At 34.1% G+C, this 27026-nt stretch overlaps 4 protein-coding genes across 17 annotated transcripts in view; 2 read left to right on the top strand and 2 right to left on the bottom strand.

Moving 5' to 3' along the window:
• Window positions 1-11254, bottom strand: part of LOC127061787 (probable beta-hexosaminidase fdl) — a 17726-nt gene extending 6472 nt beyond the window's left edge. The window contains exons 1-5 of one of the 9 annotated variants that reach the window (XM_050989131.1): window positions 10832-10891; window positions 8253-8339; window positions 5127-5181; window positions 667-810; window positions 1-35 (exon numbers count right to left, since the gene is read on the bottom strand). The exon at window positions 1-35 is cut by the window's left edge and continues 97 nt beyond it. In XM_050989131.1, the coding sequence (XP_050845088.1) occupies window positions 1-35; window positions 667-800 (169 nt within the window). In that variant the 5' untranslated portion in view covers window positions 801-810; window positions 5127-5181; window positions 8253-8339; window positions 10832-10891. Of the gene's footprint in view, window positions 36-666; window positions 811-1250; window positions 1480-5126; window positions 5182-8252; window positions 8340-10831 lie in introns of those variants that run through there. The other 8 variants (XM_050989132.1, XM_050989136.1, XM_050989134.1 and 5 more) reach the window with 8 other exon arrangements.
• On the top strand, window positions 1842-8450 carry LOC127061790 (uncharacterized). The gene is made up of 4 exons (XM_050989144.1): window positions 1842-2320; window positions 5504-6096; window positions 6163-6319; window positions 6738-8450. Exons 2-4 carry the CDS (start codon window positions 5888-5890, stop codon window positions 7038-7040), a joined length of 669 nt encoding a protein of 222 aa, XP_050845101.1. The 5' UTR covers window positions 1842-2320; window positions 5504-5887; the 3' UTR covers window positions 7041-8450.
• A 115-nt stretch (window positions 11255-11369) lies between the features above and the next one.
• On the top strand, window positions 11370-14633 carry LOC127061789 (Golgi resident protein GCP60). 3 transcript variants are annotated; one of them, XM_050989141.1, is made up of 5 exons: window positions 11370-11601; window positions 11787-12009; window positions 12227-13290; window positions 13368-13433; window positions 13515-14633. In XM_050989141.1, exons 2-5 carry the CDS (start codon window positions 11832-11834, stop codon window positions 13614-13616), a joined length of 1410 nt encoding a protein of 469 aa, XP_050845098.1. In that variant the 5' UTR covers window positions 11370-11601; window positions 11787-11831; the 3' UTR covers window positions 13617-14633. The 3 variants fall into 3 exon arrangements, with proteins under 3 accessions (XP_050845098.1, XP_050845097.1, XP_050845099.1); XM_050989140.1 differs by having other exon boundaries at window positions 11370-12009; XM_050989142.1 differs by having other exon boundaries at window positions 11371-12009; window positions 13368-13427.
• A 68-nt stretch (window positions 14634-14701) lies between these two features.
• Window positions 14702-23846, bottom strand: LOC127061786 (uncharacterized). 4 transcript variants are annotated; one of them, XM_050989127.1, is made up of 9 exons: window positions 23545-23846; window positions 22335-22528; window positions 21755-21883; window positions 21577-21657; window positions 21275-21502; window positions 20910-21113; window positions 20641-20835; window positions 19247-20577; window positions 14702-19117 (listed from the first exon to the last, which is right to left on the bottom strand). In XM_050989127.1, the coding sequence occupies exons 2-9, from the start codon at window positions 22353-22355 to the stop codon at window positions 18469-18471; spliced, it is 2838 nt and encodes a 945-aa protein (XP_050845084.1). In that variant the 5' UTR covers window positions 22356-22528; window positions 23545-23846; the 3' UTR covers window positions 14702-18468. The 4 variants fall into 4 exon arrangements, with proteins under 4 accessions (XP_050845084.1, XP_050845082.1, XP_050845081.1 ...); XM_050989125.1 differs by having other exon boundaries at window positions 21755-21886; window positions 23539-23845; XM_050989124.1 differs by having other exon boundaries at window positions 21755-21886; window positions 23545-23845.
• Between the last annotated feature and the right edge of the window lie 3180 nt (window positions 23847-27026).

Below are 27026 nucleotides of genomic sequence, written 5' to 3'. Positions count from 1 at the left end.
AGAAGGTTACCAAGCCCTGTTCGAACTCTTCCAATCTGTGTATGTTAAGATACGAGTGCAACAAAAAATAAATATTGTAAAAAAAGTTAAAAGCGTATAATAACGTGCGATATTCTGAATGAATGATTACATTTAACTACGTACGTATATCAGGCTTTAAAGGAAAAAGAAAGAAAGAAAAAAGAAAATAGAAAAACAGAATTAAAAATAAAGAGCGAAATAATAACGATTAGGAACACCAACGAGAAAAAGAAAGAAAAAAAAAAGAAAAGAGAAAGGAAAAGAAGATGCCCGAGTGACTTTTACATTTATCTAAATCTTTTTTTTTAAACGAGACATTCCTTCTCTCGATGGCATATCGGAAAACTTAAAGATGAAGTTACGACCTTTTAACAGGCTCGTAAATGTCATAAAACGGTACTTGGTATCGATGAGATAATCTACAGATCTTCTATATGTTTATCATCAACGTTTGACAAACTTTTCGTAATCGCGAATGTAAAGCTATCGACGTTTTCACATACGGCATTGACATTGAACGTTGTCATTCCAACATTTAAACTTGTCTCTTCTTCATGTATTAAGTACATGTCATACACATGTATGTAAGTACTTACTACTACAAATGGGTAATATCGACCATGGCTATTTAGAGTTTTAACTCACCGACGTGTCGTGAAGGGCTGCAACGAGGCAAGTGGCGGTGCATGCGCGTACATGGCAATAAGAAGTACGCCGGTTATCAAAACGAGGAAGAGGAGAATCCTCCTCATCCATCCGCTCGGCAGGCTACCCCCCATTCTCGCTAATCTGCAAACAAAATCAATGGGACTGCTGTTAATTTCGTTCCGTGCTTCTATCATACAGGGTGTCCTATTTCAATTGAGTTATGTACAAAAGGGTCATCGAAATGATCAGTATGACCTTTGAGAATCATTACTCGTTATTTATTTAATAAAATCATCAAATATAACACTTTTAAACTCTCTTACGTCTGCACCTCACTGTTACTGGTTTCGATGCTAGAAAAGAAAAAAAAGGAAAAAAAGAAAAGAGAAAAGAAGATAAGTAGATGATGAAATTTTTTATGCAACTATATTTAAGATATATATATATATATATAGATTATTTGTTATAATATACATATATATGTGTGCCTGTATAAATACAAGATTAATATATATTAATATGACTGCAAACTAGAAGATTTTTATTTTCCAAGAGAAAAATATATAAAAATTATATTATACCTATAAACGTATGCCTTGATGAACGGAGAACGGCGTAGAAAGAGCATTTTAACGACTAGAAATACACTATGTACAATCTTATACCACGGCATTCCTCGGTATGACGATTAGAAGCTCCGCTTGCGCTTCTTAAAAGTGGAACGAGATCATCGATCGATAGACGTCGACTGACAATAAGTGCCCCGTTGAACCAAGTCGATAAAAGACGTGGTAAACTCAATGCTGTTCCCTTTCAAGGAGTTCAATAATTCCACATTAATTTAAAGTAATAATTATTTTTAAATCGAAACATTATCTTAAATACTTTTTTAACTTTAACGATTCTATTTTTACCAAAATAATACGTACGTAAGTATATTTCGAGATTAAATCTTGATCGATCGTTCAGAAAGATCAAAAAAAAATAAAAAGGGTACCGATTACTCGTTGATTTCGTTGGATGACGTTAGGAGCGTCTAGATACTAGGCACGAGGGTGTAGCTAAATCGCGTGCGTCGCGACGCGTCGCGGCGCCGCAACCGTCCTGGCGTAGCCAAGCAACGGGGAGTCCGACGAACGGTCGACTCGCTAGGTACTAGTCTCGAACGAAACTGTATTGAGAACGGATCGAGAGGGGGTGAAAAGAAAAGGTCCTCCGAAAGCTTTCCCTTCTTTATTCTGGATCGCAAGAAACTCGATTTGAAATACATCGATCGATCTCTCGAAAACTCGTTTCTAAAAGTGAACGATTTTATCGATCGATTCAACGAAAAGATTATAATCTTTGATTTTCGATTCTCGTATATAATAGAACAGTTACAGTTGAATTTGCGTTTTATATATATATATTTTTTTTTAATTTTTTCTTACCTTTCTCTCTTGGTGGCATTTAAAGAATAAAAAAAAAAGTAACAAAAATTCGTTTGAAAAAGGATGAATTTTTTGATGGAAGTATCGACGAACCTTCGTGATTAGGGGTGATCGTTTAATGTCGAGACTCGACGAAGACGAGAACGACGAGGTCGGATGACGAGGACAACGCTGGTGATCCGATCGAAGTGATTTTATCAGGATGCAAACAGGCTTGGCGGGTAAGTGAACGCGCCTACTTTCGTGTGATCCAATTTCCATACTCCTGCGATGGATTTAGGCCTTGTTCTTCACATATACATACACATACACGTATACATATACGTCTGCGAGTAACACATACACTCACGCACGAAAATCGATTTCGTTTGAGAACACTTCGTTTCTTCCTTTATCCTGACATACGTTCGTAACGAGAATTCGTATTTGAATATTTCTAAGTATCGTATCTTTCGTACCGAGAATACTGTGTAGTATCGAGAGACCGTGTTATCGAGAACACCTGTGGAGCCTATCTTCGCAATGAGAGAAATCTCGAATGCTGCAGTTCTATCAACAGCGCAAGCACGTGGAAACTGTCTTTTTCTATCTCTCCCCCTCCCACTCTCTCTCTCTCTCTCTCTTTCTCTCTCTCTTTCTCTCTCTCTCTTGATAATAAATCGTCAAAAAAACATAATAAATGATCTGGATTTACATCTGAATATTCTCTCGTTTCTTTTTCTCTTTTACTTCCCCATTTTCCTTCATATTTCTCAAAAGTAACGTAAACGTTTTCATTTATGTCCTTTTCTACGTTCCTAATATTCATCACGCAACGTCTTATGCTTGTACTACTTTACAATTTCGCCTTCTTACTCGGTATAATCGTAATCTAAGAAAGAAAGGGAGAGAGGAACAAAGAGAAAAAGAGCGCGCGCGCAATTCGCTATTATCCTTACTGCTACCATCGTACACGGCTTCGATCGTTCAACTAGACTTTTTCTTTACTCGTGTAATTATTTTATAACTATCGTATATATTTTTATTTCGGTGCAATTTTATTTTCTTTTTCTTTCTTTTCATAATATCGACGAGTCTATTATTTAATAAATTCGCCTGGCTAAGCCAAACAGTATATTCTTTCGAAATATAAGAATTGTGTTTTATTATCTATATATATATATATATTATCATCATATATTGATATTATCATATATTGATATTTGTAAGATATTCATTTACGAAGATTACAACAAATTCATATATTAGCTTCAATAATGTACTTAAGATAGAATGTTATCAATTGATCGAAGTTAATCTTATCAATTGATCGAACTTAAATATATAAAAAAAAAAGAAAAAAAGAAAAAACAAGATAGATGTTAAAAATCTATTCATCGACTTTCTGAAAGATCATGATGATAGATCATGTCCACTCATCCCCTTTGAATTCTCGCAAGTTTCGCCCTGAATTTTTTTCCAACGAAAGATAACAGCATTCTTCTCGTAAAACGTTTGTAAGTAGGTATACGTCGATCGGGCTTTATATTGTGCTTTTGCCCGTCCACGTTGAAGTGCGAAGTCGTGATTTCTAAAGGTCCTCCCCACGGTTCTGTAATTTTCTCGCGCCTATCGCACGTTAAAGTGGGTCTGGATAAGTCGAACAATGCTTTAAACACTGACAATTCACACTCGTGCGACTTTCTTTTCCCTTTTTTTTTTCGAAATTAATGACGAACCTTTGAAACTGCAATCCTTTAAAGAAAGAAAAAAAAATAATAATGATGATGATGATACAAAGCAGATGTTTCACATAAATTTATTGTAAAAATATTGATGCGATTTCTCGAGAAAATTTTCATCGGAAAAATGTCGAATGTTTCTTCAACGAGTTCAATTGTAATTTCAATTTCAATTTCAGCTTTCACCATGTTTTCTTTGTCGATTTTCAACGTCCATTCTAAATAACAAAAAATATCACTTATCGTCTATCAAGTAAGACTGCACAAAATTTTTATGCAATCGTGCTGATAGAATGCTATGACTATACAAAAGAGTCAGCCAACTCGTCGATGTAAAGCAAGGTCAATGTGGTAGACGGTAGTAGATAAATTCGATTCTCGAAGAGGCCTTTTTAATCGACCGATATTTGCCGATGTTACAATTCTCTCGCGTTCCATTTTTCTTTACTCTCTGAATTTATCTCTGAATTTATCAGTTATCATTGTGCGATTGCTCGAGTTACGTCTCTTTCCATTCGCATAAAATCGCTGTTTTTTTTATAAGTAAATTAATCAACATAATTAATCAATGGCATACACTGATAAGTGTAAAGCGCAATAAATTTCTCTTGCAACTACCAGAAGATAATGATTATTTCAAGTATCGTACTAAGGTGAAGGTTGTAATCAACTATTCGTATATGTCAACTACACGTTTTAACATACAAATAATATGTATGTAAATCAAAGTTATTGCTTAATAAATTCAAAAAAAATTATTTTGAATTTGTTAACATCCTAATAAATTGCGATAATATTTACATGTATGTAAATTATTATGATACAACAAAACTGTATCTTTTCATACGTCTTGTCTATATTTAAAAGATAGATAAGCCTGTAAACACGCATAAAATTTCATTGGTGTATCTTTCCTGTTAAAAAAAAAAAAATAGAAAAATTAAAAAAAAAACTAAAAAAGAAAAGATAACAGAGCAAATAACACGAAAGTGTGTAGTCGAAATTAAAAATGTGAGCTTCTATTATTTAGTTTTTTTTGGCATTCGACCACGAGTATCTTAACACTCGATCGTCGCACGAATGAATTTTTACGCATGAGTTCGAAAAAGGTTTTAAATAATTCTTTTGGCGGACGAAGCAAGCGTTCATCTTGAATAACGCACGAGAATTTTCGTTTAATCGATTTTTATCCGGGAGAACGAATTTTGAATAAAAACAAATATATCGCAACGATAAATTTATTTAATCAAGCTAACGAAGAAAAATTTTGTTTCGAGAATTGTAAACGATATATCTACGAACTTACTGTATTTGACGTATCAATGAACTTCTTCATCCAAAATCCTGCCTTTGTACTGCATCTACAACATATACGTGATAGGAATAAGCGACGGATTACATCGAGCACTTTCATGGATATAGATATTATAAATCAAAAAGTCTAAACTTGGCACGTTATACCAGATATTACTTATCGACGCTATATTTCATTGCAGCGAAAAACGAATATTTCCATCGTTTTAAATATGTAAACGACGCATTTTCATATACATAACATCATTTTTCACCCGCCAAAACTTTTGACAATTCCGTTAAAAACAAAGATCTCAAGTATTTTCAAAATCGCTTTTATATTCATGGTAGAGACTCGTATATTTTTAAAACTTTCAATGTTATTTTCAGATGTACTGAGAAGTCTAAAATAAATCATATTTTATTAAAATCAAAAGATGACGAAGAAGAGGACGAACCACGATATCACGATTCGTGGATTCTCTCATTGTCCTACGTTAAATGTCTCCAAGAAACCGATGAGAACTGCAGTGGACAATAACTTACGAGGACTTGAAAGACGAACGAAGATTCTTACTTTGGAAGATACGAAGAAGAAATTATCGTGAGATCGCAAGGAATGAAATGGTTCAAAAGAAAGTATGTCAAAGTATTGCGTCAAGATAAGTCTGATTCGTGCCTTTAGTGTTTAGTCACTGTGATGGTATAATCGAAATTTATCGAAAGAAAATTTACCGTACATTTGGAAGACTGAATAAATGTAAACGAAAAGCGATGAGAGGATTAGCTGTGTTGGCCGCGGTGCAGATGGCCCAAAATCACTCGAACAACATAGTTAACGGTGGCGACGAAAGCAAAACGTCGATCGAATCGGATCGTTCGAATATTTTGGGATACAATATTTCATCGAACAGTGGTAGTACAGAGAAGAACGGTCACTTCGAAACTGACTTGCACGGTCACGTAAACATTTTACTCGGAGGGTAAGTATTGTTTTGAATTATAGCTGTATCGAGAATGAATGATTAATAAAGTGAACTGTTTTTCAGAGCTATGCTTAGCGGAGTGATCATGGTACTGATAGTAATATGTTATTGCTGTCATAAAAATATGAAAAAGTATCGACCTCAGGAATATTCTCATTATTGGAGACCCGAGCCCGATGTCCATAGTCTCGAAGTATTCACTATGGATTCTCATATCACGGTGAAATCTAAAATACGACCCAATTACTTCTAGAGAGACTCTGATAATTATCTAACGGATATAAAATTAAAAACAAAGAAACAAACTAACGTGAGATACAATAAAAATAAAATGTAGAGATATACTGATTGCATCTATTACATTCAGATTTCAAGTGATTAAACTTAAAATGATATAAATCGACATATACGTTTCGGATTAGATACATCGTTCGTGGAAATTCTTTAGATAAAAGAAAAAAAGAAGAAAGAAAGAAAGAAAACAAATAAAAACATTCTTTTTTCTTCTTCGTCAAACTTCTCTTCAGAAAACTCTCCCACGTCCAAGTCACACGCAGAGCCTCTCTAGAAATACTTACTTTTGCCAAAGGCAGAACTCTAAGCTCATTTAAAATTTGTTAATTCCCTGTACGTGCCAGTGCCCGGAGCGAGTAACAATGACGAACCCGGAAGATGGAACCCAAGCTGCTCTTCCTTGTCCGTTGACACCAGGCCCACCTCCTGCTTACGAGAGTCTCATTTTCGATCCGCAAAGTCTGCCATTCTCCAGCGAGAAAAAGGATACCACGGAAGTTCCAACGAACGAGTCGACGATGAACGAAGACAGTTCTACTATAAATTCGGAAACAAGTCAACCGAAGAAGGAAGAAAATCCGAAAGATGACAAAGATCTACCTTCCTACGAGGCTGCTTTGAAATTGGAAGCTGATGGATACGTCTAAAGACATTTATTTCTGGTTGAGAGTGACACGGTGAAAGTGCCTGCCTCCATCATCTTTTCTTCGATCGTAAAAGTCGACAAGAGTTTTCTCGCTCGTTTAAAGAAGGAAAAAAGAAAAAAAAAGGATAACGTCGAGGTGGATCCACAAATCGAAATGCTCTTTTAGATCATAAGGATTCTATTCTATTAACTATTGTTCTTTGAGAACAATCAAAAGCTCGATATCCAATCGCTGAAAATAAATCAAGAAAAAAAGACAGTAAATTAGCTTCGAATCTTGATTACTCTAATAACATGTAAACGATGTTTCGTAAGCAAAAAATTAAGACTATAAAAAATTAAACTACTTACATATAATCGTATATCTATATCTATCTATAAAATATTTAATGTGGTGAAAGTGTCAACGAATCAATGAGAGAGTACAGATGATTAATATCAAATAAACAAATAATCGTAAGAATTAAAAGCTATCAAAAAAGATCTCAAAAACGTTATAAATCAATAAAAGTATATATGTAAGCATTATAAGTAGATACATTATTAAGAAAAGATTCTTATATATATATATATATATATATATATATATATATATGTGTGTGTGTGTGTATCTTTGGATTTTACGAAACATAAATCATAGAAGAAAAAACCACAATTAGGCATATGAATCATGCTCAGTTATAAACGATAAAACATGAATAGTATTACACGTTATCGGATATATTGCAATAAATTTACAAAAGCGTGTATTGTATACTTTACTTAAGATTAAATTCCTGCCAACGATAAAATCCTATACACACTCTAATAAACAAAATATTCGTTATCAAAACACTCTGACTAAAACAAAAAAGAAAAGAAAAAAGGGGAAAGAGAGAAAAGAGAGAAAGAGAGAGAAAGATTCATCACGTATATACATATGCGAATAAAAACCATATTATCTCTCGAAAAAATTACTACTACGCATATTTCTCTACTGATACTACACACACACGCACGCACGCACACAGGACATTTCGATCTAAATTTTACCTTAATATTAAATCAAATAAATAATGCTGGATAAAAGTTAAACGAAGGAGGAAGCAAAACAAAAAATTATTATTCATTCATGCTTCAGGTAGGACCAATCACATTGAAATGTATAATATCATCTTATTATAAGAATAATTTAAATTCTATATCAAATATAAACTTAAATCTTCGAACTTACGGTATTCCATCATGAAACAAATAAGTTTCATATCATGATGTTTGTATCGGATGCCCCACAAAAGTTATCGCATTTTCACGCTCATCCCTGAAATAATGTTTATAAAAATCTTACTTTTTTCTTACCGAAGAGTGTACTCGTAAAATCGACAAATAAATTATAGTAACATTTTAATCGAATAAATATCCATGAGTTATATGTGTACGTTCGTATCTTATATAATATATTATCCTAAGATATCGTTTCTCACGATGTCTCTGATAAAAAAATATGTCGGATTAATGAATTACGAAACTTATCTCGTATAAATTTTCACACAAACCAGACACATATATTTCTTTTTATGAATCTGTTTTTTTTTTTCCTCTTTTTTTCGCGTCTCACGACACTCGGCACGCGAACGTACTAATATATAGGTATCGTTCAAACGTGAGAATATCCAGACGATTTGTGAGCGATCTAACGAAGTGGGAGACGAAGAGAGAGACCAGGGAGGCTGCGCGGCCGCAACAGTATTGCGTTACATCCGCCAGTAATCATTTGTTTTACGACCTCGTGGGGATTTATAATTCAGACATAGAGTCCGCCAGAAACGCTTGAAAGACTTCTATTCGAAGTTATTCTAGTTCTAACGTGAACTCTTCTTCTTCTTCTCTCTCTCTCTCTCTCTCTCTCTCTCTCTCTCTCTCTCTCCTCTCTTTCTCTCTTTCTGTCTTTCTATCTTTCTCTTTTCCACTGAGCATCTAACTTAGCCTAACATAGTACCACGTAATAGGATATTTTTGACCGAGACGGCTTCTTGTGGAATCAACAGGGGATTAGCACTTGTATGCTGTCTCCATTGGTTAGTTATAATTTCAAGAATTAATTTTTTGTTATACCCTTCGCAGATGAATATTGTATTATTTAATGAATTAAAAGATGATAAAAAAATAAAATGAAAAAACATGAGCAAAGAGAGAGAAAGAGAAAAAGAGAAATAGAGAATTTCTGGATGAAAATGAAAAAACACGCTCGACCAATTTCCGTTTAACTGTCGCCAATTTACGTAGAAAATTACTACGGATGACAAATTAGTAGTGGTTATCTTCTAGCGCGATTATTATCTAGAGAAGTCGGAGAACAACAGAACCGACTACTATCCGTTATTTCTCTGTTTCGTTTTATTTTTTCATTATATTTTCTTTTCTTTCTCCTTTTTTTTTTTTACTTTTGTTTCTAAAGTCGCAAGAGATTAAGATTTTAACGATGCGCTTAACGAAGCGATACGTACACTCCGTGCGCTCGTTATTATAACAAACGTTATGAGGATATAATAATCGTGGAAGTTGTTTTAAATACATCCGTACTTTTAATTCATTTAAACGAGGAACCTGACTACTTGTCCTGATATTTCAAGTTTTGGGTGGATTTATCAATGATTATGCGATAATTCAAATTAGTATAATATCTTGTATCAATATAGGTAGAAGTAACGTGTGACTTGGTATTAAGTAAATTATTGTATCTTAGTATCATATTATAAAGTATACACAGCATATATAAATATATATATAAACACACATACGTATATGTACATACAAATATACTCAGTATTATGTACTTATACACGTGCGTATATGTACATATATACATATACGTGTATATATATATATATATATATATATATATATATGATATAGGTTATATGGTACAATACAATTCAAGTTATATAATGTTAGTTAGTTGATCACAATGAAATTCTGATAATGACGTTGGCGATACTCTTACTAATATATAGAGTTTACATAGATCCGGCAAGAAGAGACCTGACCTTAATTCGTCGATATGTTATGCCAACAAAATCGGGACACTGTCATATATAGAGATAAACGAATAGGTAATTTCAATTAAAAGAGTGATTAATCGATCCTACGTACTCATTCGTATTGCAAAAGCAACGTTAAGAAGCGAAAAATGAAAATATAAATATATGACAATAATTAATTTTTTTTTCAATATTTTCTCGTAATAAGTAGCATTGGTTTGTATATTAATGGCCGTTTATAATTTATACACTTGAGAATATTAATACAAATATATTCCATTAACATCGGTAAAGATCTTAATGAGCGAAAGCTTAATAAATTATGCGATAAAGAGTCTGATCTATTCTCGATTCGATAATAATATTTGATTTTCTCGAGAAATAATTTTTCCGAGAGCACTTTTGCTCAATGTCGAAACGTGCGAATTATTCTCAGAATGACATACACGCGATAATAGATATAGTATATGTAGAATAGATAAAAACGATGGAAGGGAGAGGAAGATAGAGATAAAGAAAGACTGATATAAACATATCTATAGTCTTATAACTATTCAAAAATAAACAAGAGATTAGATTTGAAAAATTAAAAAAGATAGATATTTAATTATCGTTCGTGGCAAATAATTCCGACTCTCCTTTCTATCTATCTATCTATCTCTTTTTCTCTCTGTCTCTCTCGCACGATCTCACAATGAATCTCAGAGAGAAAGTGATAAAAAAGGAACGATAGAAATAAAAAGAAAAGGGGAAAAAAAGAAAAACAACTCACCTAACCTTGCAAGACCGACTACGTTGGGTCTGATCGTCCTTCAGAGAAAAATCTCTTCGGTCTCGATCCCAAATCAACGATGATGCTCTCTTCCATCCACCGTCCGTGTAACGCTTGTAACACTTAACCATACGAGAAGGCACTTTTTTCACGCCAAGAGAAAAAATCGTTGAAAGATGTTTGTAGTAAGGTCACGCGTGTAACGGTAAGCTTCTGCCATGTCGAAGGAGAGAGTACTCCGAAAAGTGTACGATTTAACGCGCGCGCACGCTCCGATTCGACTCCGCACTGCTTTTCGCTGCTGGTTCTACTTCTTTCCACTCCCACACGACCTTTACCTGATGGCCAGCCTGGCCCTCGCATTTGTCTGCGCTGCGTCCGCTCTCCGCTATCCGCAACCCCCACTCCGTTGGACACTCCAGACTGAACTGTGTTCGGAAAGGAAAACATTTCTGTGAGGGAGCTACTATCGCAACTCCTCGCCAATGCCCTCTGTCGAGAATATTGTCTACTAATCTATACGCAGCGTCACGTATATTCAGCCAATCATTACGGTCCATATAAAGTGCGCTTTTTACTGATTCTGTTTTCTTTTATTCAAATTGTTTTTCGTTATATCTCGAATTTTTCGTACAAGATAATTAAAAAGGAATAACGATTATTTATATTTTCTTCGAAAAACATTCGTGTTTGTTAAAAGTACCGATCTAGTGAAATGAATGCAATTGGTTAAAAATAAGATAGTACGTCATTTGCCGATAACATATCTGGTATGGTTTAAATATGCGCCACTTATAATACGTATGATTATATTTCATTGTAAATTGTATTTTGCGCTTTATATGTTTTATAATTTTGATAATTAAATCATTGTAATTTATACTTGTGTATCGATAAGTTCTCGTAGTAAAAACACGTATGGTAAAAATCCCGATTATATTTTCAATGAGGTTAGAATTGTAATGGCAGCATTGTTCATTGACGTGTCATTGAGTTACAAATGGCGGCGACCGATGAGACTGTTTCCGTACTAGAGAAAGATATCGAAAAATTAAGTGTTTTAGAAAGTGATTCGAACAAGAACGATGATGATACCAAAACTGGAGAGATTTATGAACCACATTTATGGGGTTTCGAAACACGGGAACTCTATAAAATTGCACTCAATTTCTATAAAGGTATACGAGTCTACTTGATAACTCATCGTTGTCATTATCTTGTTTTTTTTTTGTTATTACATTGTTTATAATTAGAAAAGAACTCAAGAAAAAGATATAAGAAAATTCATTGTATTCCAATCAATAAAATTAACGATTTTTCTATTGTTTCCCACATGCAAATCTCTATAAATAAATCTTTAATGTATTCATTAATATTTTATTATTTCCTTCTCAGAGAAAGAAGGTAAAGCTGTTCACCTTTCGTATGAGGATAAATTAAAGTTGGTTGCATTTACACAGCAGGTAATGCATGGAAAATGTACTGCTGAAAATGCCCCACCATTAGGAGTTTTAGATGTAATTGGTAGAGATAGACGTCTGGCATGGCAAAATTTAGGAGATATATCTAAGGAACAAGCAATGGAAGGATTTATAGTTTTACTAGATAAATTGTGTCCATTATTTAAGACAGTAGTAGAAGCACAAAAGAGAGATATAGAAGAAAAAAAGCGTTTGAAGCAAGAAGAAAAAATTAAACAGATAGAAGAAGAAAAAAGATTGGCAGAATTAGCTGAAACAAAAAAAAGAGAAGAAGAGGAAAGATTAAAATTGGAATTACAAAAAAGACAAATACAAGATGCGCTCAATCGACAAACATATTATCAATTTAAAGTATATGCTGAACAACAATATCCTGGAAATCCAGAGCAACAGGCTGTTTTGATTAGACAATTACAAGAACAGCATTATCATCAATATATGCAACAATTACATCAAAATCAATTAGTCATAGAAGATCAAAAAACGGAAGAATCAAATGAATTGGATAACACAAATAAAAATACTGAAAAGGAACCCATAACAGAAAATGAACCTGCGCTTTTACAAGATGAAGATTCGGATGAGTTACAGGAAGACTGGCCACCAATTGCCCCTGCTGAAATGTGGACACGTAAAGGTGTGGAGGAATTTAAAGAAACAATTAGAAAGGAAGCAGGTGATGCTGTTATAAAGGTTGGCCATGGAGAAACTGTTACTGTGAGGGTACCAACACATGAAGATGGTTCATGTTTATTCTGGGAATTTGCCACCGATGGCTATGATATTGGATTTGGAGTTTATTTCGAATGGTCTAAATCGGATACAGATCAAGTATCTGTTCACATTAGCGAATCGGAAGATGATGAAGATGAAGAAGATGAATACGAAACTCAAGATGATTTAGAAAGTGGAGGAATAAACGGAAATAATAGAGTTGAATACAAATCAACCATACCACCTATAAGTGTAATAGTACCTGTAAGTATATTATAACATTTTATCCATTTCCAAACTTTCTATGTTTATAATTAAATTGGTATGTTTTCATCATTAAGATCTACAGGAGAGATTCTCAAGAAGAAGTATATGCTGGAAGTCATCAGTATCCTGGACAGGTAAATGTAATGATCTATCATAAATTATTATTAATAATAGTCTATTTACCTAATAAAATTAATTCCTTCTTAATTCTTTGATTACAGGGAGTATATCTTCTGAAATTCGATAATTCATATTCATTGTGGCGAAGTAAAACACTTTACTATCGAGTATACTATACTAGACCAGGATTTACAAAGGATTAGTTGTAATTGTTAAATTAAGAATTTATTGAGTGTATATTTGTTGTGCACTGGCTCGTCATAATCGCCTGCTGATATTGCTAGTCCAACTAAATAAAATGTCCTATATCCTGTCTTTTCTCACATAAGACAAGGTGTTCACTGTGCAAAAATAATATACATATATATATACATATATTAAAATATATATATATGTATATATATGTATGTATGCATGTATGTATGTATGTATATATATATATACACATATATATATACATGCATATACCACACATATATATTATATATAAAAATTAATATTCGTATCCGCCTATTACAGGCTAATCAGTGATGTTGAATGGAAAAAAAGGAATATAAAAAAGAGAACTATAAGTTAATAAAACTTATAAAAAAAAATCTGTATTAATAAACATTTAGTATTGTCTGCATGTATTATTCAGATATAATATGTAAATTTTGCCACTTTCAACCCCGTTTTTTATATTTTCTGGATATGTTGAGAATAATATTTTGGATTTCAAATCTATCCTCTCTATATGTTTCGGTGGCCCCTCTACAGCTACCTGAAATCCCAAATCTCTATATATTATTCAGAAATTAAAAAAAAAAAGAAAGAAATCTTTAGCTCAAAGGCATTAATCTGCAGGCATTAGACGTTTATTGATATAGATGTTTATTGTATAGTTATATAAGGACACTTTTTATTTAAAAAAAAAAAAATTAGCACAAGAACAATGAATATGTTTGTTACCTTATTGATGAAAATTGCATTCAAATGATTTTGAATTACGGACAAAGAATAAAAGTATCAGAAGAGTTTCACAATGCACAGTCTAAATGTATTACATTTCCGTGCGACTGTGTGTGCGTCTGTGGGTGTTAATATAGATCGTATATTACTTGTATAATCAAGAAGGATATAATTCCGGTACGCTTAATTAGCACCACATTTTATGGCTTTACGCAAATTATTGCATGTTCTTTTTTTTTGAGAAATACAATATAAGTATATAAAACATGCTTGTGCATTATTATTTATTCATATATGTACTTGAATTCGTAATACTTAAAAAACAGATTCAGAGCTATAACTTTTAAATATGTCAACGTTTATTATATTATAACCATAGTTTGTTTTTACACCAGTATAATTCACTGTATATCATTAATAACATTATATATAATAATACTACTATATTTTATATAGCGACAGAATCACGTTAGTTACAGATGCATTATTTTTCAAAAAAAAGCACGCTTATATACTCTGCACCCTAACGTTTTTCTATTTATCACGTATCAGCATTGCTCTAAAACAGTTTTTCGATTAGAAGAGCACTTTTTAAGACGGCATGGGTAATACAATATTTGTTTTTTCTTTAAATAATGAAACTTCCCCGCTCGTCAGTTAAACACGTTATTAGATTGTCTGCTATTAAATAAGCTGTAACAAACAAAAATTATCCCAATTCTTTTTTTTCTCTCTTTAATCTTCGACTTAAATATCAATTTCCTCGTGAAACAAAATCGTATATGTATGATATTCGGTATGATTTCGAATATCAAATATTACAAAAAGAATGCCAATCAATATCTATTTCTATTTCTCATATTCTAATCTATATTGCCTCTATGTTCTTAGCCGTGGGTATTTCTTACATTCAAGCTTTATCTGCTACTATTTGACGGGTCATGTATTATTATATGCATAGTGTATGTATACAGTACATATATATATGTGTATGTATGTATGTACGTATATATGGAAATGTTTGTATATGGATGTATATGTATGTATGTATGAGATCACTTGTATTCATTGCCAATAAGAAAAATAGAGTTTTGTCATTAATTGATTACGGTACTAATAGAATCGTAGACTTCGATACCTCTCGCATTTTATCAATAAAATTTTAATGTAAGCAATTCGAAAGGCATAATAAGGAAAAACGCACATGTTTGTACGTTTTATCCTGTTTTTATATTATATTTGCATCGTTCTTACAAGAAAGAAAAAAGAAAAAGATGTACATTTTTTGCAGATGTACATTTCCCTCTTATTTCATGATTACTTCAAATCGATTTTGCTTAAAAATTATGGCGGGCGGGGAATAATCTTCTACTTCGTCCGTGATTGTGCGCAATTTAAAAAGCGACGTTACATTCTTTCAATTATGTATCACCAAACTAGTACGGGATTGTTTATATATCACATTTTTAAACATTATAAATATATATGTATACACATTATCGTACTTAAGTATTCGAATGAACTATGTTGTGCTTACAAATTATTCGAAATAATTACACGATATCTAAATTTTTGTCCTTCTGCAAAAACGATTTAAAATATTTTTAAACAGAAAAAATTTCTGTCAAATTTTTGTGTTACAGATGTTTCGAATACTTACGCAAATGATAATGTATATATAGTATACATGATATATACATATATACCTATACAATAATTGTTGGCTTGTCGCAAATAGATTAGCTTAAGCCTAAAATTATGTTAATATTAACTGCGCGTTTTATTTAATTATATCCGGAAATACACATACGTATAAGCTTTGTAATTGCAAACGTTTATAAGAATGCATAATTTGAAACATACGCGCGCGTAAAATCGTTTACAAATAACACCCCAAACTCTCATCACCTTATATGCGTTGTAGAAGACTATATATGTGCAGGAGACTAATTCTGTTTTTTGTTGTTGTTTTTTAGTAAGTTTGACGTCGTTATACATATATTTATAATCGTATATACACAGGGTATATTAAAAGAAAAAAGTTGTAGACTTAGAAAATATATAGTACTCATTCAAGCTCAGTAAACAATTAGCAATTGACAATTTTTTCAATAAACAATGCATACTAAGTTTAACGAGTTAAATATACTTTCTAAGTCCTAAACTCTTTATTTTGAACTCCCTGCATGTATATATATATATATATATATTACTAGATGTTAATATTTTGGAAACTTGCACGTTTGGTCTTTTACATAAAAATATTTAGGAATTATAAATGGCATTGTCCGTTCGAGAAAAACGAACGAAATTTGTACCGTCTTATCAATTCCGATTTGAATCTTTTTCTTGCTTGTTTGTACAAAATCGGAACCGTCGAATGTTTTAGAAGGTCGTTGTCCAGCATTTTGTGATCGTATATACGCTTGTACAAATGGAATAACTCAAATGGTTTATATCCATTATACTTACGTAAAAAATACTCCTCTAATAACGAGCAATAGATCTTACATCGGCGATAAGTTACAAATTAGTTGGAGATCATTTGTATTGGATAAATAACATTATGAGAAAGGGTCACCGTGGTCGCACGATATTGCCGAAAATATTTGTATCCATGTACAAAGGGACAATTACTTAGAAATCGACATTCAACTTCGTCGGTACTAAAATATTCGTGCGAAGTTATACGCCATTAGCTAAAAATATTATATTCGGCAAGAATATCGAATGAATACTGTGTAAAACACTTTCTTTCGTTTCATATGTTACTGCCCTAACATGTATTTAATAATTTGGCAATTCTTTTTTTATCATCGGCGATTTACATGTTTTGACGATGAATATATCATTTATATTGATAGAAAAAATAATTTATTTTACGACTCGCGTATATTAGATTCTTTGTTAAATTAAATCGCAATGGTGTCGTTTCGAAAATTTTCCCCGTCACGCATTCAATCAATTGTTACGAACGTTTATTCTTTCAACAACAGAATATGGAATTAATCGAGAATATTTAAATGTCAAATGGAAGATATTTTCCCTTGAAAGTGTACTCATGGATACATAAACGTTGAATATTAATGTAATATATTTCTTATTGGATATACCAGGGAAAATAACGGTGATGAGATTATGATGTTAATTTGATGTGAAGTGTTTAAGAACTAACTTTATCGATAATCGATATCTAAAATGGGATAACAGATACAGTACCTTACAAAAGTATTTAAACGACTTTCGAAATTATAATTTTTTCTTTAGAATAAAAACGTTATTATGAAAAAAGTTAATGGACACTTTCAAGGGATCCTTTTTACGCGTATATGTACTAACGATAAACAAAGATGTAGGACGGTAGTTAAATGTAATTGTCATCAATCTACTACGTTAATTGTGCTTAATGTCATCAATGATGCACGATACATTTTGTTCCTAATTTAATGCCAATAAAGCCAATGACTATGGTACTGTGCGCGCATAATTGACATTCGACAAATTTACGTTTGTATACTTAGCTATGTTTTAAAGCACTCTATTGGAACGTACGCACATGCGATGACCATCTCTTACATACTTATAGCGTTATTTACGATGATACATTTGGCTTTACAGCATCATCAGCAGTAGCAGCACCAGCGTACCACGAATTTGTGTCTATATATAAAAAAATCTTTACTCGAGTTCGTCAATATTTTTATCCCAGAATTCGAAGACACTTCCTAGCTAGCAATAAGATTTCCTAATTGCATTGCGAATCGAAAGCGTATAACGTTATCTCCAAAATTAGCACGTTAAAAAGACGGAATAAGTTTTGGTTTTTGTTTTTGTTCTCTTTTTTTTTCTTTTTTTCATTTCTTTTTCTTTAGCATCTCAAAATATTATCATGCATCTGTATGGTAATTTCTGCTTAAAAATCGAACGTTCGAAGAAAACGCGACGATCTTGAAGAACAATCGTTAGTCACTATATATTCTACTGTTTAAAGAAGGCCCCATCCTCCTCCTTAATCGTACTATATATATGTGTATGTGTGTGTACATATATATAGCTTATGAACAGAGCGCGCATAGTACAAAAGGAGCTAATCGTATCGACTTGTTACAACGAGGTTTCCATGTTAAGGTTGGTACGTCTACCGTTCATCGATCTGTAATTCATCGAGTCTACTCTATCAGTGAAGCTTCTTCGTAAATTTGAATTACGACCTTCTTTCGGATTGGTTCTTCGTTCTGTTAAGGATCTCGTCAGTGTGTTAGGTGAAACAGAGTTATTTTCGACAGACCAACCACTAGCTTCGTTTTCATGGTCATCTTCAAGTGAAAAATGTTCTTTGACTACGAGACTTCCTTCGGTCGAAGGTCGAAAGTCATTCTTTAAAACGATCGGTTGTGTTATCGACGTTGTTCGTCGATCGGTCGTGAAACCGTCGTAAGGAGGGAAAGATACGCCGTTTCGATAACCAGGCACGTAGATGTTTCCATTCATCGTCTCGTAATTCTCAGGTTCGACCAAAGGGAAGGAATAATCGGCATCCACAGCAAAAGTACGACGCCTGTGAATCTTACGAACGTCTCTGTGACGTCGATGTATACCTTCTCGTTCGGTAAAAGATCGTCTAAGCTTAACCAACATAGGAACGTTAGAAGTCTCCTCGTGATAGCTTTGATTTCTCGTTGGTACTACGTTCTTGCCACCGAACGGGTCGTCCGGACAGACTTCTTGGATCGGGCTAGCGAAGATGAGAGTTCTGTGAAAGATAGAAACATCAGAAATAGAAATCAGAGAGGACGGATATAGAAGAGATTTGATGATAAAAAAAAGCCTCGATTGATTTTTTGAAAGTTATGAAAAAGAAAGTGGTATTCGTAAAGTTGACCTTGAGTAATCGTATTTTTGTTCCGTAGGTGATGATTTCTCTTTCCCGAAGATAGAATTCTGAAGGTGTCCTTTATCTTTCGTTCGTGAACTCGACGCATTACTCAAGTTCTCTCGTGACAAGCACGTGCGAACCTTATCCTCGTTAGATCCACCAATCTCGTTGTTTCTTCTCCCACGTTCCAAATGCGAGCTATCATATCGAAGCTCCTCGAAACTTCTGTCCAACCTTACAGTTTCCCAGTCTTCGATGTGCTCTAATTCCTGTGCGGTAGTCATCAAAGTGTATCGACGCTTGTTTTGCTTGAGAATCGATTTCAAACAGAAGTAGGTCCTCGAGACTGGTATCTGCCTACGAACTTCGTCCGATCTTGGATTCACGGTCACTCTGCAACGCGATGTGCCCTGTTCTATAAATCTCTTTGGAATAGCACCTTTCGATTCAGCACTGTTTGCCTCACGAGTCACATTGTTATCTATAGATTTGTTCGTTATTACAGACGAAACTTCTTCATCGATCACTGTTTCGAAAGTATCCCGAGGTGCATCCAATTTGACTTTCGAGAGATTATTTCGAGAATCAGTCGTTTCCTCTTCTAAAATATTCTCCAAACTTCTACAATTTATCTTGGAAGAACATGCTCCTTCATGACCTACTTCTGAACGCGATCTTAAGTTCGGCTCGGAAATATCTCGTTTCACTCTTCGCGATGGACGAACAACTTTGTCGGTCCTATCCATTGTTCTAGCGTTATTAACATTAATCTCATCGAGATTATTTTTGTCCAAAACACTGGGACACGTATAAGAACCTTGCTGACCGCACGAACAAGATACAAGTTCGAGCTCGTTTGAGATATCGTTCTGGCACATTGAACTGCTAGCGATACACGTAGGATCCAAAGTTACGTAAGTAGAGCGTCGATCTTCCACGTGATCCGACAGATTTTGTTCCTGAACGATCTCCAAGTCGTTGGAAATTTTGTGACAGAGACATTGGCACGTCGGTTCGATCTCCACCCTGAGATCCTTTCTTTCTTGTTGAATCGATGGAAAAGTTCCGGCTACGTTCGATCCAAGTTCAGCTCGTTCGTAAAGCAATGCCTCCGAATAACTAGGAACTATTCCCATATCGATCTCGGACTCTGTTCCGGGCTCTGCTTCGATCTGTCGATTTTCTGTGCTAGGTCGAGCTGCTGGTTCCATGAGGAGTGCTTCGCTGTAACTCGGTGCCAACATGTAGGATCCTGGTTGACTCAATTGACTAGTGGAAGTACGTATTGGCTCGGCACCGATCGGAGTATCATAGTTCACTCCAAATAGCTTAGTCACCTAAAAACATCGATAAATCTTATCGCTTCTTCCTAAAAATCTTTTGACATCGTAACTGTCTACCTGATAGTCGGCGTATTGCGTATTGTACTCTATGATTACTCTCAAGGGCCAACTAAGTAGGAGAGCGCTAAGGCACCAGTAAACGTAACGATTGGTGAACCAAGGTTTACCAAGGACGGCGACTAAAGTTGTGGGATTGAGATTACATCCAAGTTCCAAGCCCTCCCTCATCTCCATGTAGTCGTCCCTCAATTCCTATCCAAACGAAAGTACGAGATAATTAATTCTTGGCACGAGTATATCCTTCGATCGACTACGAACTAACGTACTTGTTCAGCGAAGAACCTTGACCTGGCTTCCTCGAATTCCGTGGCGGATCTCATGTTTGAAAAGGCGAAGCCCTTGGTCAGCGCGATCTTCGTGATGGGTACTTTTGGATCGGGTATCAATTCCTTGCTGATATCCTTCACCCCACAGTAGTCGTAGTAATAGAAGGACGTGGCTGCGTGAGTATTCACCCTTTCGTAATAAACCTATCGTGACAAATTAAACGACACGTTATCGTTTGCTCTCTTCTTAAGAGACGCGCGTTTAGCGAATGTTGGTTAGGCGAGATAGTAACAACGGATTAAAGTTGTTAAACGGTTTTTTTAAGCGGCTGTTCTTTTTTCTCGTTTGCATGCTACCCCTTTACCTGAGTCGTCGTATAATTGTCTCCGTTTCTATATCGGGTGATTTGCCGTTTCCTACGTACATAATGATAGGAAACGGCCTTCCACCAGATCGTCGGTTGGGCTAGCCTCAGTTGATTTAATTTCAAGAGTACACAGTCTTGGCTCTCCGCGTGGGACAGATCGATTCTAATCGGGGAATGGTAACACTCCACCAGGTACACGAGATAAAGCATTCCCATAAAGGCAACCTATGGTAAGGAAAGATGCGAGTTAATCATGCATATTACCATAATAGATACGATAGTTGTATAAATATACATACTGGAATGTATATATAACCATCGTCACAGGGAGACACGTGCTTAGTACTTTTGATGAGGTACTTGGAAAAGTTGATCACAACCTACGAATACGTTCCTTTAAGATTATAATATATCTATTTATAAGAAAATTATAAAAAATAAAGAGAACAAAGACTAGTGTTCTTCTCTAAAACGCACCTTGGTAACATTAGCGCACCTACACCACGTAACTGCCGCAAGGCATCCATATATCAGCACGGAAAGTACTAAACACTTGCAATTGGGTTCCTTCTGCAATGCTCCGCAAAACGTTTGAGAAACGGGTTGCTGCTGTAAATAGAAAGGAAAATGGTATAACTAGCAAAATACCTACCTTGTTACGATATGATCGATTTCGTTCTACAAGACATAGATAATCGAGAACACGGATAACATAATGCTTATAAGGTAAATACATCGAGTAGTCATTATTTCTGAACAGCTTCGAGCTAACGATCGAAGAGATCGAATTTTATATTCGGTCGTTTCTTATCGATTAATTGAAAAACCTTATATATTTTCTTCTTTTACAGCTTCAATCTTTTATTTTTTAAATTGAATTATTAATAAAATTAGAATTCATCGAAAGAAAAATATTCTTATCGATTAATTGAGAAACCTACACATTTTATTAATAAAATAACAATTATTATTTTTTATTTTGTAAATGAAATCATTTTAATAGAATTGAAATCTGTAAAAAAAAATATATCAAAGAAAGCGATCGTTTCTAACTCACCTCTTCGTTTTCCCGATTCATCGTCGAATAACCGAAGCAATCTTCGAGTTGTACAATCGTTTTACATCAGTTTCCCGATCGTGACATATCACGCGATTATATCTTACGTCGGATTTGTCTTCTCTCGTTGCTCGTCCAAAGGTGGAGGGTCATCTCGTGGATCACGATAACCGACAAAGTTTGTAAGACGTCAGCTAGAAAACAGGACCAATACACAGGGTGATCTCCCTGTATTTATAAACCACCCACGCAAAAATATACTTTATCCTTAGTTTAAGAAAAATGGGCGTGCTAAGCGAACTGTAATTTCGTATTTTACATTCAAAGGTATTTAGATTTCTAAGTTTCACGATAAGATATTTTTATCGAATTATAATTATTCTATTTAATTACATTAATAAATTAATTATTAAGAAATATAAAGGAGAGACAAAGAAAAAGAGAGAGAGAGAGAGAGAGAGAAAAGAGGGAGATAATATACCTGTTATTTAACATACAGTGAGTTCGATGCTATAGACTTATATAAAATAGGATTCGAAGGATCAAGAATGAGCGACATAGTTTCGAGGATATCACGAAAAAAAATCTACGTGCCAATTAAAAAAAAAAAAGTAAGAAAAAAGAAAGGAGAAAATAAAATAATTCAACGTATATTTATATCCAGGCTAAAAAAAATTTAATCTATTTCTTCCTCGTCTCATTAAAAATACAAAGATCATACATTGGCTCTCTAGATCGAAAGCGACGATTCCTCTTACTCACCTATCGAATTTCTTCACTTACATTACTTTTGATCTCATCGAGCTACACAGATAAGACGCGGAACCTTCTCACGAACACAGACCTCCCAAGTAAGACAAATAACTAGGATTCCCATCGGCCCGCCCATCTTCACTGAAAGCTACATATATACGAGATAGTAGCGCGCGCGTATTCTAAATTTCGATAAAATGGAGTGATAATATAACACAGCACTGATGATCCATCGATGCTTCGGTATCTTCACGAAAAACTTTTCTCCTTCGATTTGTCCAACATTCGTGTGAATGAGCAAGATCGTACTCGAAGAATTGAAAGAAACGAGAAAAAAAAAGAAATTGAAAAAGAAAGAGAAAGGAAGAAAGAGAGAGAGAGAGAGAGAGAGAGAGAGAGAGAGAAATTGAAGAAGAAAGAAAGAGACAATGTCGATCGTAGGTATACGAACATTTACCGAAATATCTTTCCGCTTCATGGCGTTGACCGTAATACGATCGTTTCGCATGACGAGATGAGAGAGGAAGAGAGCCTTTGCTCGACGAGAATCTGCAATTCGAAATCCCTAAAGAATTCCTTATTTTTTTAACGTCCTGGTCTTCACTGGATGCTCCATGGGACGCAACACCACGGGACGCACCGAGGAATACACCAAAGGACGCAGAAACGCGCGGAAGGTTTCGCGACAACTGCACGCGTCCCTCTCCTGCCCTAGCGACCTTACGCCCGCGAGAGACGACAGCCGCCGCGCCGGCGTCGACGTCTGGCTCGGGGTCGGCGTCGACCCTCTTTCTCTACCCTCTTTCTCTCTTCCTCTCTCTATCTCTCTTCCTCTCTCTCTCCCTCTCTCTCTCTCTCTCTCTCGCTCTCTCTCTCTCTCTCTCTCTCTTCCTATCTCCCTCTCTCTCTCTTTCTCTCTTTCCATCCACACCCTCCAAATCATCCCCGTGCCATCGACAGTGACGCAGAAGACCCTCTCCGATAACGGAATTCTTCATTTCGGCTTCTAGACAATCCAGCAGTTTCAACTTCGATTATTTAAAAATTATAGGCTATATGCAAAAAAGAGATTTTTCCTTCAAAAAATATGATTAATCGAGAACAGAAAATTCATCTTATAATTGGACCTATTCTCGACGATTCTTGAGTTAACTTCTTTATTTCAAAATAGTTATTCCAGTATCAAGAAGATTATTTATTTGTAAGGAAGAAATATGTAATAATATAGGGTATGCTATTTGATATTTATGATTCGTGGTAGTATTTTTTTTTTTTTTAACAGTCGAGAATAACTACTTCGGAAGTACGAACATTATCTTAAAAAAGAACACTTGACAAAGTTTATCCGATCGTACCTCCCTCGTCTTCCCTTTTAATATGTCTCTGCGTATCCTGGCTCGAGAGGGAAAGAAAAGGGAGCTCGTCCGTAGGATCTTTTATACATAGTTTTTTCTCCTTTGTTTTATGGAGCCTCGTGCTGTCGACCCTTGTGTTTCTTTCTCTTTCTCTTTCTCTTTCTCTCTCTCTCTCTCTCTCCTCCTCTCTCTCTCTCTCTTTCTGTTCTCACCCTCCGTTAAACTTGTCTCTGTAGCATCCGATGGGATGCTGGGAACGCTCTAAGATTCCTCGAGTGAATTCTTCTGAACTATATGAACTAGAAAATTGACGATATTTGCCTAGAAACTTTTTATTTTCTTCATTGCATACTCTTTCGAAGAAAATCAAGCAGCATATTCGTATAAAGCATGCACAAAATCAATATCGTAAAATTGTCTAATAAATTAAGTAAAGTTTCATGAGAGAGAAAGGCCTAACGTAACTTTGATTTTTTGGTGCGCCGATCTTCTCTAAGCTTAATAACATTCAGTTATCGATCGGTCAGTAGAATGCTTTATCACGTCAAGCGTAGACCCTCAATGATTATCGTCCTGTGAAATATTAGACAGCTACTGATCGATGTTTCGATGATACTTAGCCGATGCGTATCTCGATGAAATTTATGATTCGGCCGAATCTTTGGATTATCATCTAAAAAAATAAATATATTTTTAAACATCGTATCCCATTAATTCTAAAAATTTAGATCCCAATTATTAACTATAATAACTTGTAAGATTTTGAATAAATCAATGAAAGAGAATAAAATGTTAAAAAAATAATGTAATTAACTTTTTAGATGCCATAAGCATATTAACTCGCTCTGCATTTCCGGACGCGTAATAACGCTTATACAAAAAATATATGTATACACGGTTTATTTTGAACTTGAATTAATTAATATAATCGATCAAACGTAAGGTGTTCCTTTATGTCGAACCATGTTTTAAAGCATATTATACAAAAGAAGACTTTTGAACTAGTCAATGCTTTCATATATTCTTTTTAAATAAATGATAACATTTATTTTCAATTACTATTGACTTTTTATCTGCAACGTAGCGGATATCGTCGACATGATATTATACAACATCTAAAGAGTTAATCTTTTTTTTTTCATTAAATTGCCAAGAAATAAATACATTTATTTAATTTTGTAAACAAATCAATATATATACGAATGTAATTTCTATCAAAGAAAATATTGGCCAATATATTGCATGTAAGACATTTTGTATTGTCTCTTACAGCAAACATGACTATAACAGTGGAGAATAAAGATGAGTTTTGGCGCCGTCCCGACGGTTATCTATTGATTGCAATTTGAGATGATAGTATCCAAGTCTTGCGTACATATATCCCCGAACTTTCTAATGAATCTGATTTTGGATCGTTTCGTTTATTTGATATTATTTCGAATTGATTAATCGATCTATCTTATCCGATTGAAATCTATTGAGATCATACGTAAATCTGCAATAGAAAAGAAAGAATACATAAAGATCGGAGTAATTTATTTGAGATATTTACAAAAAATAAATTCTTAACGATGAACGATAACACCGTTCTTATATCGATTGGTTAGGGTATCCCGTAGATGAGCAAAAGAGCGTTTGTATCGAGCGCGTTACTAAATAACCACGTAAGCATCGCACACTTCCTTTGCTTAATCGTACGCGCGTAATCGCGCGTCATTGCGGAAATTCACGTCTGCGCGACTACACTAACAGTATGAAGGTCATTGAATATATCGTGGTCTTTCATATCGTTTATATGTTTAATAACAAGCTTTATTATCACATTATTATTTGATCCATTGTAAATAAAAACATGCGGAGTCATACAAAGAAAAATGTATAAAAGAAAATATATACAATGAATAATAATTTGAATATACGAAGAGAAGAGAATATAATTTATAACGCGAAGTCTCCATTACGAAGCGTCTTATATACACACACTCACACACACAATCGATTATATGAAATTTAAAAATGTTATAATAACAAAAAAATTGTTTTGATAATGGTACATCATTTCTATTGTAAAGAAAAAAAATACATCTATGAATCCATCTAATATCGACACAAGGAGACACAATTTCACTTTTTGGACGATGTCCAAAACCGCATTCCATCTATAGCCCGAATTCTTTGTCGGTGAACACCGCCAATTGATTTTAAGGAAACGTATATACGTCTTCGGCATCGAATTTTCGCTATGTAATAAATGCATATTATTAACTGAAGGTTAAAACAAAAATAAATTTCAATCAATTTATATTTATTATAGAGTATGAATTAATTCGAAAGAAATCTTAAAATATCCAGATAAATTAATAAAAATGATTCGCTACTTTAAAGTATGAATTTTGAAATATGAATTAATATATAATGATCAAAGATTTTAATAGAAAATGTCTCTTTCATATATTTGAAATTTCTCTCGCAAATATAATTTGTTAATCGTATTATGTAAAGAAAAAAGGAATACTTTTTCTTTGTTGAATGATTTTAATTAAAAACAACAACCAGTTCTATCTCATTAAGGCAGGGGTTAACG

The sequence above is a fragment of the Vespula vulgaris genome, chromosome 2 (genome assembly GCF_905475345.1).
Source record: "Vespula vulgaris chromosome 2, iyVesVulg1.1, whole genome shotgun sequence".
Taxonomy (NCBI): domain Eukaryota; kingdom Metazoa; phylum Arthropoda; class Insecta; order Hymenoptera; family Vespidae; genus Vespula; species Vespula vulgaris.
Note: the sequence above shows the minus strand (reverse complement) of the source record. Positions and strands in the feature narration are given on the sequence as shown.